The sequence below is a fragment of the Acipenser ruthenus genome, chromosome 25 (genome assembly GCF_902713425.1).
Source record: "Acipenser ruthenus chromosome 25, fAciRut3.2 maternal haplotype, whole genome shotgun sequence".
Lineage (NCBI taxonomy): Eukaryota > Metazoa > Chordata > Actinopteri > Acipenseriformes > Acipenseridae > Acipenser > Acipenser ruthenus.
The window spans coordinates 24,510,472-24,524,613 of NC_081213.1; the positions used below are offsets into that span (position 1 = coordinate 24,510,472).

A 14,142-nucleotide genomic window follows, 5' to 3' on the forward strand; every position below is an offset into this window, starting at 1 on the left:
TCAGCAGTATGCAGAAATAATAAAGCAAGCACTTTTAGTTTATTAAATAAATGTTTTTTTTTTGTAAAGGCTCATCCAAAGTTCAGATGTTTCTGTTTTTTGTTTTTTTTTTTAAATAGCTGGAAAAGAACATTCACCATATTTATACCACAACTATTGCAGTATAAGTCAGATGTTTTTCTTTGAGTCGAAAGCTCCCTGAAGTAAGAATCCGTTCAAATGATTTAAAATATCGCAAAAAAAAATGAACTTTTTAACTGGAAAACATATATGAAACATGAACACTGATCACGTAGGTAAATGAAGTGCACAATTTAATGAATGTACAGTACGGTGCAGCCTGGTCTTTAAAATAGTGTTGGAGCTGAGGTCAGCACGTGCGATTCAGTACAAACCTTCCTCTGGTATTTTGGTCAAAAGGTTAAGCTTTGGGGTAACCACCCCTTCTTCGGTCACATCTATGTTCCAAACAATCTTCAGCTCACATCTGGAAGAATTGTAAAATGCAGTAATTGGTCAAAAGTAAAAAAAAAAAAAAAAGACATGCACAACTGTCTTGTTCTTAATGCTGCATTTAAATGACGTACATTTTCAGTATAAATCTAATCATTTGTATATATTGCGTGACATGACACTTCTAAAGAGGTGCTCCACTACTGTTTAGAAACTGATAATAACTCAAGCGAAGGGGAGACAACAGTCCTCCGTTTTATAAAAATGAAATCAAGCCTGTTTGATACATACAATTGACACACCATTAGTACTAGAAATGAACATTTTATTTAATGTATAGAACATTTTCACATAAATTATGCTAAAAAAACTAATGTGGAATTTTCTTTCTAGTTCTGTAACATTGCCAGTTGCTCCAGGGCACTTGGGTTACGGATATGGACCAGCATGTGCACATTAATTATGTGGTGCTTTGAGTGTGGTGTAGACAAGAATGTACAATAAAGACACTGAGAAAAGTTCCATTGGCAACCTATCATTTTCAAATAATGTAGTTATGTTACAGTACTGTACTCAAATTGCACTGGCAGTGGGGAAAATTACTTTCCACTCAAACGATCAAGACAGAAAATCTATTCTTTTGCCAAAGTTCCTTATCTAGAATGGTGTTGCTCAGTGAACCAACACTTTTAAATAATTTGCTGTCCTTACCCTGGAAGTTTTGGACTCTGGATAAACATATATTCAGCACTGCAACCTTCTGGCAGTCTAACAATGCTGGGGTATTTCTCCTGCACAATAAATAAAAGATATGACTTAAACATCAGCACCAATCACATGGGATAACATAGTATGTATTAATAACTCATCATCCATTGTATACATTATTATAAGCCAGACAGAACTTTAGAAACTAAAACAAAAACCTCCTTGCTAACTGCACAGGTCATTAATACTTTAGAAATGCCTGATAGAGATTCAAAGCGTGAGCTCATGGAGCAAACATGGGGCACATAAAACAATTGAAATTTCACAGAGATGCCATTAATACGCATCCACACGTTCAGTTGCTTTGGTGACTGGTCAGCATTACTGTATTGTCAATATATAGATATATTTTAAAAAAGTAATACTTAAGGACCCCTTTGTCTAAAAACATCTCCCTGCACTACATCCGGAAAGGCTATGCAAACTCTTTCGAATTGCAGCAGCACGTTGACTAACAGCCGTTTCTGTTTTACTGATTATAAGGGAAGTGCTGGAGTAGTTTTTAAAAAGTTCTGCAATGCCAAGTGGAAAACCCTGACTATCATTTTTTTTTTTTAAGAACAAGACCAAAGACCAAAGTTTACAATATTTCATGCCTATTTTCAGGTTTGCATTCAAAACATTTAGTGCATTATATACTTTCAGTTGTAATAATATTAACCTTAATTTCATTCTGCACTTGTAAGGAATCGGTGAAGTCTCCACAGTGCCATAAACAGGCCTGCAAGCCATTAGACCCTCATTGCTAAACTCTTTCATGTTTCACATTGAAGACAGAGCTTGAAATCGGACTAGAAGTTTGTTTTTCTTAGTTTCAAATCCACTACCACATCACATGGAGTATTATGACCATTTAAATGTCTTTGATATGCCTTCTAGATTTCTACATATTTTTTTTTAACAAATTTAAAAATAATCTATCCCATATTAACATAAGTTGACCCTTCCACCAACACAGCAATTATTAACAGCTTCAAGTTGAACAATGGGTAAAAATAAGGTCAGAGTTACAGTTGTGGGTTGTTCAATCTCTGTCTAGTATCGTTGTTACTGTAAATGAAGCTATTTGGTGATGCTGAATTCCATTGTTATGTTGTGAGAATATTAAGAATATCAATTAACTAGTAACAAACTAGGTATATAAAAAGGTACACAACAAACTCTGCCTCAATTACATAAATAGTGCCACGGTAGCCAATCCACATGCTATAAGACACTTTGGGATTTATTTTTTTAATGGCAATCAAGCTCTGCAACAGTCTAACTGAGACCCCACCCCAAGGAAAATCTGTTTTAAAAAATGTTGGATGATGTAAACCCCAAACCACTGAGGTTTTTCAAAATCAAAATCAGATGCAAAAAAAAACCAAACACATAAAACAACTACTTTTAAAAAAATCAAACCTAATTAACATAGTCACCAACAACTTTTGTACTTGGCTATTCCCCCCCATTATAATTTGGTGATCACAATATTGCAAATACCCTTGTTTATTAACAATGTACTATTTTTCTAAATTATTTCTTCTTTTCACTGTATAGTCACTGAATAGTGTTAGATTCATACTCCAGTTTCATGACCTATATCAGAATACTGGCGCCTTTATCGATACCCCAACATGTAATGTGGGGAGAAACAGATTGCCAAATGTTTTCCAAATGTCTTAAAATGTCCTTTCTGACTTCCTGACCAAATGTTTGTTGGCATATATGGGGGAGGTGGTTAAGCTGAAGTTCTTTCCAGAAAGTTTTTTTTTATTTTTTATTTTTTTTTGTTTAAATAAACAGTACTAGTACAGAATCTACTGCCAATGTGGTGGTACTGTGTCAGCTTGCAATTTGGATAAGGCCAGCAGGCAATGTTATGACTGTATAGCCGTCTCAAAGTTGAGATTTCACCATTATCCAGCAGCAGATGCCACTGTAAAGCTTAGTTTAAAGTATAAAGTACGGTATACATTTTATATATTAATACAAAATTAGTTTATAATAGCATTAATACATTCTGCTAGATAACTGATCTTTCATTCAGCCCTCTGCTTCAGATCATGTTAATGTTTGACTACTAGAGCATTTCTATTGAGAACTATTCAATAGTGAAAACTACATGATGCCCATTTGATCAGTGGTGTTGCTTTAATTAAAGACAAAATCCTTTCTTCCTGCTTATCTTTGACTTATGCATGCAGATGTCAAATATCTTCTTTTTTTTATGGAACCTATTTAAAATCCATCTCTAAACATGGACAGGTTTACTGCAGTGTGTCATTGCCTGTTCATGTTCTTTCAGGGCGTTCTTCCACACTTCTCGATTACATCAGCAGGTGTATCCACTACCGTACCTTTAGGTCAGGAGGTGTCTTATTATGGAAGACAGGATCATCAAAGAGTCTGACACAAAGTGCCAATTAAATGACTCGCTGTCTAAAATCCTGACATATATATATATATATATATATATATATATATAAAAATCAGACAAGGTACACTTTGCTGATCTCCTTTCGATAAAGGAATTCCGTAATAGAGAGCTTGGACTGAGCAAATTTGGCACAGGCTTTTTGTAATGCTATACCATGGCAACCAACTGATTATTAAGCACACATAAAAAAAAATATATATATCCTGAATGAGGATTACCTGTGCTAGATTACACCGGGGCTGCACTGAAGAGGTAGGTGAGCAAAACCAGCTCTTCATTTTTTATGCCAATTTGCAACTTTTCCCAGCTTTGTGACTAGAAATGCACCATCTCCTTCATCACAACTTACTGCTACAGCAGGGCAAGCATAGCCATGTTAATTCTTCAGAATTCACTTTCTGCACATCAGCCAAAATGCAATTGTGAAAAGCACTTAAAGAAATCATGTTGAATGATTAAGCAGTTTCAATAGAATCGTACTTCCAGTAGTTAAATAAGGCCAGTGTGGTTAGCAGTGCAAAATGCATGCATAAAAGACCAGAGCACTTTTTCTGACAAAAACGTGAGGCCACTATTTTGTGTGTGGCTCCTGGAGGTTAAAATGTGTACTTCTAGTTTAATTTCAAATGACAAATGACAAACTAGAACCATTCACCAAGATGATTTTTTTATTTTTTTACTGTTAATTTCAATTGAAATGTACAACTATAACTTTGTTGTATTATTACCAAATTATCTGTATTTAAATGATTTGCAATTTGCGTTATCTGGCATCTTTATTTCTTAGCCTGGCTTTGCGAGTCTCTGAAACAGTAAGAAAAGGTCGTTCACTGCCTGGGAGTTGTGTAAACATTGTGAACGAAGCCACACAAGTCCCAACCTACTTCTTCAGCCAGACAATAAAAAATGCAGACATTCACTGCAGAAGGTTTTTATGAGCTTCAAAATGTGTATGTTCTCAATAAAAATCACATGTAAGCCCCCCGTCCCCCCTTTACACATCATGCTCACTGTAACACATTAACATTGCAAGGCACCAAGTTTAATTTCTTAATAAGCTTTGATCTGGTAAAATCTGTTTCTCAATGGTACTTTTTGATGTTGATGGTGGAGAGGTCAGACATACACTAGACTCCAGCTGTATTCTCCAGGGAGCTACAAAGTGCAGACTGGGGTTTTTACAGGAGGTTACTGTGGCAGCATGTCCAGGGAAGGGAAGTGTCTAATGCTGGACAGACGCACCTTTCAGAGGCTTCCAGAGAGATGAATTGGTTCTCCTGACCTGCTGATCCCTAAGCCACTTCTTTGTTCCACTCACCTGGTTTATTTTACAGTAGAAAACAGCAGACCCCTCAACACCAGATGCCTAGGAGCTCCAAGCTAGGCTAAGGTTACCAGGTTTTAATTCCCCAAGCATCTATAGAAAACATATGCTCTATGGCCTTACATCGTTTTCTATGAGATAGCAAATATAACCCTTCTTCAATAAAATTTAACTGACCAACTTTAATATCGTGGAAACAGTCACGGATCATAGTGGGGAGCATGTAAACTATGTAACCAGCGGTCCTACTGTAAGTATGGAGAAAGAGAAGATGAATGAATAACACGGTTGGTGTATGGTGTCACATGTTAATGGACAGCTTTAGTTGTAAAGGTATTGATGTTTTCGTGGATATGCTCTTTCTTTGCACATGATATTAGAACAGAATTTTAGTAAACAAAGTGCAGATTGCAATTGAAACTTCTCCACACCAAGAGGTAACTAAATGCTCTCTTTTCTTAATTGATCCTTCTGCTATTCCATTACTAGTCGAGCAAACAGATATTTTTTTCATGAATCTGCAAACAAGCTGTATTTATATGTCCACACTGTGCATCGCATGGCTTAAACAAATATCCACTAGGAGACTATGAAATTCAAATGCAGACCCTCTTTAACAACAGAAAGCAAGTTAAGACCAACGCTCATTTCTCTGCCAAGGAGGTACATGTATTAGAAAACATATAAGGCTAAGAACTGAAGCCCAACCCAACCCATCATGCTGTAATCAGTAAAGCGCTCCATGGAAAATTACTGCTTTGACTGAGCAAAGCCCTAAAGAGTTCTGGGAAACTTCATCACAGTGTTATGTGAGAAAATGAACTTTCTGTGCAAACGACCGAGTGAAATGCTCTTGACATGTACAGTGCATTTGCTATCATTTTGGTACCCCTAATATATTCAAGCACGATCAGACAGGAAACCCTTTATTTTATTTTGTTTAATTTCTTTTAAACAATACGCACCTATTTTGAAACATTCTTTTCAGGGTTTTAGAATGGAATAACAGATGGAAATGATTGTTGTAATTTTCTAGTTTTCCTAGTTAAACGAACTTTCAAAAGTTAAAGAAAAACAAAACATGCAAAGAAGCACAAACTATTCTGTCTTGATGCAAACAACTTTGTGCAAGCAGCTGATATGGTCTCAACCGTAAATGCTGTCTGAGGATTATAAACCATGCTGTTCTGACAAGTTTAAAACAGAAGCAAAGCTTGATAAATGGCATTATGTATTTGTATATAACATGTTTCCTCTTCTGGTCTCCAAACTTTACATCACTCAGGGTGGAAAGATCTTTAGAAATGAATGGAAACTGTTTCAGTAAAAATAATGACCGGGGGGGGGGATTTTACAGACTATTATAGTAAATTGCCAAGTACATGTTATCCATTTATCATTTCCTAAATGCTGACTCTGATATTTGTTTGTTTTTTTTTTTTTTTTTTTGGGACAAATTACAAACTTTGTCTAAATCACGAAACTGGAACCATATGGCATTCTCCCATTTGTTAAATACAAATCCTTGTGTTGTGAAACAAATAGCTACAAAATAAGAGATATCAGCTGTCTGTGGGTGATACAGAGACTACTACATTTTATAATATTGAAATTTACGTTGCAATAAAGATGATTTGCAGATTACATTACACTTTATGCCCGTACTTACAAAGCATATTTAAAAGGAACAGGGTGTATTATGTTATTTATCTACAATTACCTATACAACAATTATTGAAGGAATGGCTCAGTGGGGAGCTTTGAGATGGTCTCCAATGTAAATCTGCACAAATTGTAATTTGCACTTGTACCTTTTAATTTAAAACTGCATATTTACAAGTACAGTAAATAAAATGAGCATACATTACAAGGTTTATGCACACACCCGAAGTTGAAACCCAAAAGGTACTGAATTTGGGAGCACCCATTGAACACTAACTTTGTTGAAGTTGATATACCAACCTACCAATTTGATATCACAGATTCCATTGGTGACCTACACTGAAGAGAAAGGGTCTGGCATGGTCTTGGAACTTGTCTAGTATTGTTTTGGAGCACAAAACTAAGGGATGACAGGGCTGCAGCCTAAACTGTATTAAATCCATGTTATCCAAGTAGCTCTTATAATTCTGCAGGGTGAACTGCACTGTAGATTTTTTTATCACAAACATGAAAATTCAAAACAGAACCATGTAAATGCCAAACCTTACAGCTAAACTTGCACAAACATTTTAATCTGTTTGATTTTAAAAGCTGAATGGCACATTTGATGCCTTTTCTGTTGTGGTCTTCATTTTTCTTGGTCTGGTAGGTTGGTTCTTTCTTGTGCTGCGTTTTATATTCCTGCCAGACCCACTTCTATTTTACAGTATGTATAAACTGCCAGTAAGACCTAATATGGCAGTTAACATTGTATATTTGTAAGAGAATTAAAGTCAATAGAAACAATAAACACAAAAAAAGGCAATGAACAATGAATTGAAGCCTAGAAACAGTAAGATTCATTAATGCTTACAGTGCCCATGAAAGGCAAACACAAAAACAAAAAGCAATACTTAAGCACCTTTTGTTATGTTGTCAATGTTGTACACTATCTGAATATAACTGCTGCACAAGACATACACTGACACACACTGATGCTGTGTGAAATGTACGTGCAACTATTCAATTATGGGAAAGCAGACAGACCAATGGGCATAATGGGGTGCATCTGCAACTGTCTTGTCCCTCAGTGCAGTGGCTGCATTAATAAATGTGTACAATAAGATTAGTCTACCGGGTGTTCCTGAACTGGTGGTGTGTTTAATTTGTTCCTGTGTTTTGTGTTTGTTTTTGTTAAATAAACGTGCGTACACACGCTTAAACTGCAGCTTTCTGTCCCTGGGTCTAATTCCTGCCGGTAGGCAGTCTGGACCGTGAGGCAGTCTGGACCGTGAGGCAGCCTGGACCGGGAGTCAGCCTGGACCGTGAGCTAGTGCTTTATAATTCATACACTGACACAGGTCGAATCTCTGGGAAAAAAATGCAAACAATCTGACAAAAGTTGTGTAATTTCCAGTCATCATGGTTGAGAAAATAGGTTTATTAACATTTTATGTTGAAACGATAAGCCTCATGTCTGATTCCACTCTGTTCTTCAACTGTCTAGTGCAGGCAGAAAAAACACTAGGTACCCTCTCTCCTTAAAACAGCATTCAGCCAGAGAAGTATGTAGTTAATGCTCCAGTACCATTCATCACTTCTGCTCCTTTTGCCTCAAGCATGGATGGTTGTCGCCAGAGAGATTGTTTCCAGATTATTATTTTTTTACTCTTTAACATTCAATGTTAATTTGTAAATCCATTCAAATCACAATTATGTTTTAACAATAGATACATTTACTAAACAGACTGTTGAGCAGCTAATGCAGTGTCTTTTTTTTTTTTATCGTGGCCAAATAAATTACTGCAGTGCTGTGGCGTGAACAATAAGACCAGATCACAACCAGCACGTACAATATGCTGGCAGTCTAAGATGCTGTTGCTTGGATAGACTTGGAGGCAGAACAACCCTCTCACTTGCAAATTAAGATATGGATTCCACTTGGGGGAAAATAATATTTCAGAAGGAAGGAGTTGTGCAAGCAGCTGGTAAGGGTTGAGGCATCATTCTATCGTATCCATAAAAGCTTCTAGACAGGATTATGGTAATCCAAGAGCCCCTGACTATAACTGCCCTTTAAAAAGTCTGTCAAATCCTTATTCTTTGCTGGCATACTACTGTTTATACATGGCGTGCAATGGGAAAGAAGTAATCAAAAATTAATCTCAAGCTCTTTTCCGCTCTATGAATTTAGCTCTTTGTTTGTTAATGTATTTATTTTAAATTAAGTTCATTTTCAACTCAATGGAACACTAGTCCAAGGAACAGGTTTGCTGCTCGCATAAAATAATCTTCTTTTCTGCATATCTTATTGTATTTGTCTGCCCTTAATTGTTCCGGCTTCTTATTCTCAGGTCCATGCATTGTAGGTTAATCACTGCAATGTGAATATTAAATAAAAAACATCTGGTTACCAGACAGGCCAGATTTTAATATGTGCAATTTTTAATGAAACGTTTATAAGCTTTATTAGCTTTTTACTACAACACCAGTTTTCAGTTGTCCTTTTCTGGAATTTCTCTCATCTCCTTTATCCTTAAAAAGTCAACTAAGCACACCGTACCTTCAGTTTATATCCTTGCCAAACTAACAGGGATGGCTCTCAAGTGTAAAGTGACCAATAGGACAGCACAAGACCAACCTGTGCTTTAAAAAAAAAAATTAGATAAACTGGCTGCATCATAACGGGGTCCCACTCTGAAAAACGATACCGAAATGGCAAACTTAAGGATTTGTTTCTATTTCTTCCTCCCCAATTGCGAAAAGTAGAACAAACACATTCATCACTAAAATTATTAAATTTCTCTGAGGATCAAAAACAATTGAATTGTAATGAAAGCAATTTGCCTGCATCGCTGATTTTCGTGACATTCTGATGGATTGCATCTCTGAATTTAAGCATGCAGGGCCAAGCAGACTTGGATACCAAGCTAATAGTTGGTGCTGGTGAGCCATGTGACGCAATTCCATTACCTGAGAAAGATCAAAGTGAGTGCCGTGGGGTGACCAAAGCAAAGTCGTTTTGGAAACTAGAGGAAACTAATCATTTTAGTAGCCGAGTGGGTGTGAAATACAGCCAAGAATGTGTTTGATCTAAAAAAAAAAAAAAAAAAAAAAAAAAATCCAATAATGCCACTTTAGTCCTTGGTTTTATATTATTGTAACATAGTACACTTTACAAAATACCCATCAACTTTTAAAATAAATGCTGTTCTTGCTCTGAATTACAGCACAATTGTAATTAAAAAAAAAAAGAACATGGTGGGACCTGACCTCAACAAACTCGGTCATAAGTTACAAATACAACTTTGTCTTTCTAATGAAGCTTCACTGTTTTCTGAATACTGTATATTTCAATTCATAAAGCTAAGATAAGTATTTGTAAAAGAAAAAAAAAAAAGAACACACAGATGTCTTTGGAGCGCTCTGCAGAGTTGCGAGGCACGTTTCTCCAGCGTGCGCTTAGAGAAACTCACACAGAACTCACAGGAGCTGTGGTCAGTGAATGTCTGTCTAGCATGCTCTGGCCCTAGGCAGGAACAGCACCTGCCGTGCTTATCCTCAACTGGGAGAATGGTCTTGCAAATGTCACAGTGATAAAACCCAGGCATAATGCAAGCAGCAACGCAGTGAACAGTACTGTATAAAAATGGCTGCCTCAGTCTGCTCAAGCAGCAACGCCGCTGCACAGTGATCTAACAGGGCGGGTCAAGACCCGAACCAAGACCTCTGGTACTGGACCAGGAATGGTACCGCAGTCGGGAACCGGTTCGGTGACTTTGCACTGAGTCAGACCGGTCTGGTACCGGGACAGTGCGGGTTGGTTCAGTACCGGTTCAGTGCCTCAGCACCGGGTCGGTATGGTACAGTACTGTTGGTACAGGGATGCCCACCTATATAGCTTCTGGCAAAGCCAAACAGTCCGAACGCATACAAGACTGAGGGAAGCCTGCTGTTAGAGCCCTAACACCCTTCGTAATGGTGCTGCAAGCAGTCACCAAGACGGCAACCAGATACTGTGGCAGAGACTGTAAGCAATCTAAGCCAAAGCGCGTATCTCGGTCAATAACAAAACACCAGTAAGACTTAATCCACGATTTATTCAAATATTGGCAGGTGTACTGTTAACAATGCTGCCAGTTCAAAATCTGGTATTTTAAAACTACCCTAGAACACAGCTGTAATAAAATTCTGTTCTTGATTTATTTAGTTTAGCAGTACGCTCACCACCTGTCAGTGTGCCGATTGTGTCATCTAGTCAGTGAATAAAAGGTTAGGAAATACTGATGCAGATTTAATAAAAAAAAATGAAAAAATGCAGGAGCCGTCATCAGGAATCTATAAACATTGAAACGGCTCTGCCTTCCAGTTACGTATCGCTGTTTATAATACAGCAAGGATTTCACATTTCTGCAGCCTGACCAACTCCCATCAATTCTGTTTAAAATAAAAAACGTATTGCTGTTTTAAGAACATTAATGCACAAGTACTAGTGGCAGTGTTCAGAATATGATGACTGCAAATTGAACGTTAAGAACACTCCAGTTGTAGAAGGAATAAAATAGCAATGCCATCCGTGTACTGTATGCATTAGGAAAACTTCCAAGGGAACAACAGAGCACATTTTGTTTAGCCTTGTGATCACAAAATCCTCTAAAATAAAGATGTTGTTTTACAGAATATACATTTTCATTGGTATAGTTAAAGCTTGTACACAATACAGCACTGTATGCAGAGGTGCATCTGCATTGTATGGCAACCTTATGTGAATGCTTTCCCTCTCATCAGCATCTTGGAATTAGCTATTTCGATAAACTTGCATTATCCTACCTGGAATATTTCTAAATATTTTAAAAGTCTTATTCATCCAGCAACCACCTCTCTAACCGTGATTATGGGGTGTCATCCACCTTAGTGATGGTTGCTATCTTCTAAACAAATAGGGAGAGATCTTCTTTAAGAGCAGATGTTGACCTGAATAAAATTGTTACCCTGAATAAATTCGAACACAGGTCAAAAACTCATACAGTACTTGGCTATAAAAACTGGAAGAATTTTTGGGGTTGACCATTGCATACAAAGTTTAAGCACCAACGAATAACTATAATCTAACAAACTAAACCATACAGTCATGAACGACAAATAAACACGTTTCAGTGCCAAATTGCTGGTTGCAACCATCACAAACTCAAAACTAAAGGAAAAATATGTAAAAAAATGTTTGTTTTTTTTCTTTTCAAAATGGTGTGCAAGAACAGTACTATCTGTACCGTGCTGCACACCAATCACGCAGATGTCTGGTACAATCTATAAACTGAGTCTAGGCATGTTGCAGGAGGCTATTGATTCAATATAATTCTACACCCTCTAATACAACCTTTTCCTAACTATTGTTACTTTTAAGGGGAAGATGTGTAGTACAGCTAAACCAACAAAAGGAAAACCACTGTATTACATACTGGGTGTGGTGGATGTGTTATTAAAAAAGGTCCTCCCAATGAACACCTTCAATGCCTGTTTCCATCCACCTAAACACTGTTGTGGTAGATAGGCTCACTCTTTACCTGCAGTTAGTCATTCAGCGTGCTGGGGTTATTAATGTACTTTTAAGGTGGCACAATTTAACTGCCAACAGCTAACTGCTGTAGGCCTGTGAGAGCGTCAACACACCCACACCCTGTTTCTCCCACCCTTACAAATTGAACATGAACTGATGTTAAACTTCAACAAAAAAAAATGAATAGCTGTGATATAAACATTACATTATTTATAGTGCTGCATGTAAATTATTCACATAAAGATAAAGCTATACTTTGGCACACTTTAGTTTAACTTCCAGGACCACATGAAGGCACATATGAAATCCATTTAGGCCATAGAGGCTTACTGGCTGGTATTTTAATGAAGGAGTTGATTCATTGTCAAGAAATTGCTTATTTATATAGAGGACAATCAAGACGAGAATGCTGACATGGCAGGGCGGAACTGCGGTTTAGTATAAAGCTTTGAAACCCCAGAACCTTGACATACAGTATGATTGGATGGGCACAGAGACTAAAATGCTTCTTCTTAAAAGGAAGGCCTCTCTGGGACAGATTGAGGGGTTTTCCTGAGCAATGTGGGGAAAGCTCACATTGCCATGTTTCTTTTATTATTATTATTATTATTATTATTATTATTATTATTATTATTATTATTATTATTATTATTATTATTATTATTATTAATGTCATTTAGCAGACACCTTTATCCAAAGCAACTTACAGACCAGGGGGTGAACTATGCATCAACTGCTGCAGAGTCACTGCCAATAGGACCTTGTTTGTTTTACGTCTCATCCGAAGGACGGAGCACAAGGAGGTTAAGTGACTTGCTCAGGGTCACACACAGTGAGTCAGTGGCTGAGCCGGGATTTGAACCTCCTGGTATCAAGCCCTTTTCTTTAACCACTCAACCACCAAGACTCCCTTTCTACCCCAGCTTGGTTAAATACACACATTAGTGATTAATCACTGTGGATTTTAAAGCTGATTAAGCTGAAGCTTCATTAACACATCTTCAACCAATCCTGGTTGATTTCAAGAGCCTGAATTATGAACCAGGACCAGGAATGTGCTACTCTGGGGGGGCTGTTATGTATTTTCCAACTCAAGGGGTTTAGTGCCAGCTTAAGGAGCCTGCAGTACAATAAGTAGAAGCGTACACACAGTAAAGGAACCACCAAGGCATTTCCTCAATTGGGACTGTTGGTATGCAAGTCCCCCCAATTTCAGTGTGCATTTTATTATCTGTTTTTGCTTCAGCTACTTAACCACATGCACGATATCAACTGGACCATTTCTTTCCAATGTAGTTCACTGGTTGTTTTAATTTTCTTTTGAAGACTGGAGAATAAATACATCTTAATATAATGTATAAAAACTTTTTTTTCCCCAAAAAAATATTGCTTTATCTACCAATGGAATGTTTTCCACACATGCCATAAATACCCTATAGTAACAGTGCCAGGAATACAGCCTGGAAAGTCAGATGTCTAAGAACAAAATTAATTAAAATCTATCGACAGTAACATGTGAGTGTGTGAGTGGAATGCAAAACAGGAAAACATTGAAATAATAAATACATGCATACATAAATAAAAAAATTAAAAAATAATATTTCTAAACAGACACTTTTCATAAGTCACTATGCAGTATATTATGCACTTTTTCTTAATATTGTAATTGCTCATGGTCAAAGCTAAAATAATAATTTGCAGACCTTATAGGCCTAAATTAGTAAGCACTAGGCATAAGACTGATAAATCAAGCATGCTTAGTCGGCTTTCAACCTTTCTTAAACAGAAACAGGAATGCACTCATGTTTTATGACGTGCAATGTACATGTAATTTGTAACATGTGAACGTGCACCCTAGGAAACGAGATGCTGCAGGTGTTTTAAATGCCAAAAGGTTACAGTTTTACGGTCCAATTGCTGTGTGAATAACTGCAGGATTTAAGATCACACCTTTCCTGAGAACAACCTTTCCGGAGG

The 14,142-nt window shown here is 37.0% G+C and overlaps 1 protein-coding gene across 3 annotated transcripts in view; it reads right to left on the bottom strand.

Annotated features, from left to right (window-relative positions):
• Positions 1-14,142, bottom strand: part of LOC117414132 (centromere protein P) — an 80,417-nt gene that overhangs the window by 1,387 nt on the left and 64,888 nt on the right. For all 3 annotated transcript variants that reach the window (XM_058999785.1, XM_034023869.3, XM_058999786.1), the window contains exons 7-8: positions 1,165-1,244; positions 396-487 (exon numbers count right to left, since the gene is read on the bottom strand). In XM_058999785.1, the coding sequence (XP_058855768.1) occupies positions 396-487; positions 1,165-1,244 (172 nt within the window). The remainder of the gene's footprint in view (positions 1-395; positions 488-1,164; positions 1,245-14,142) is intronic.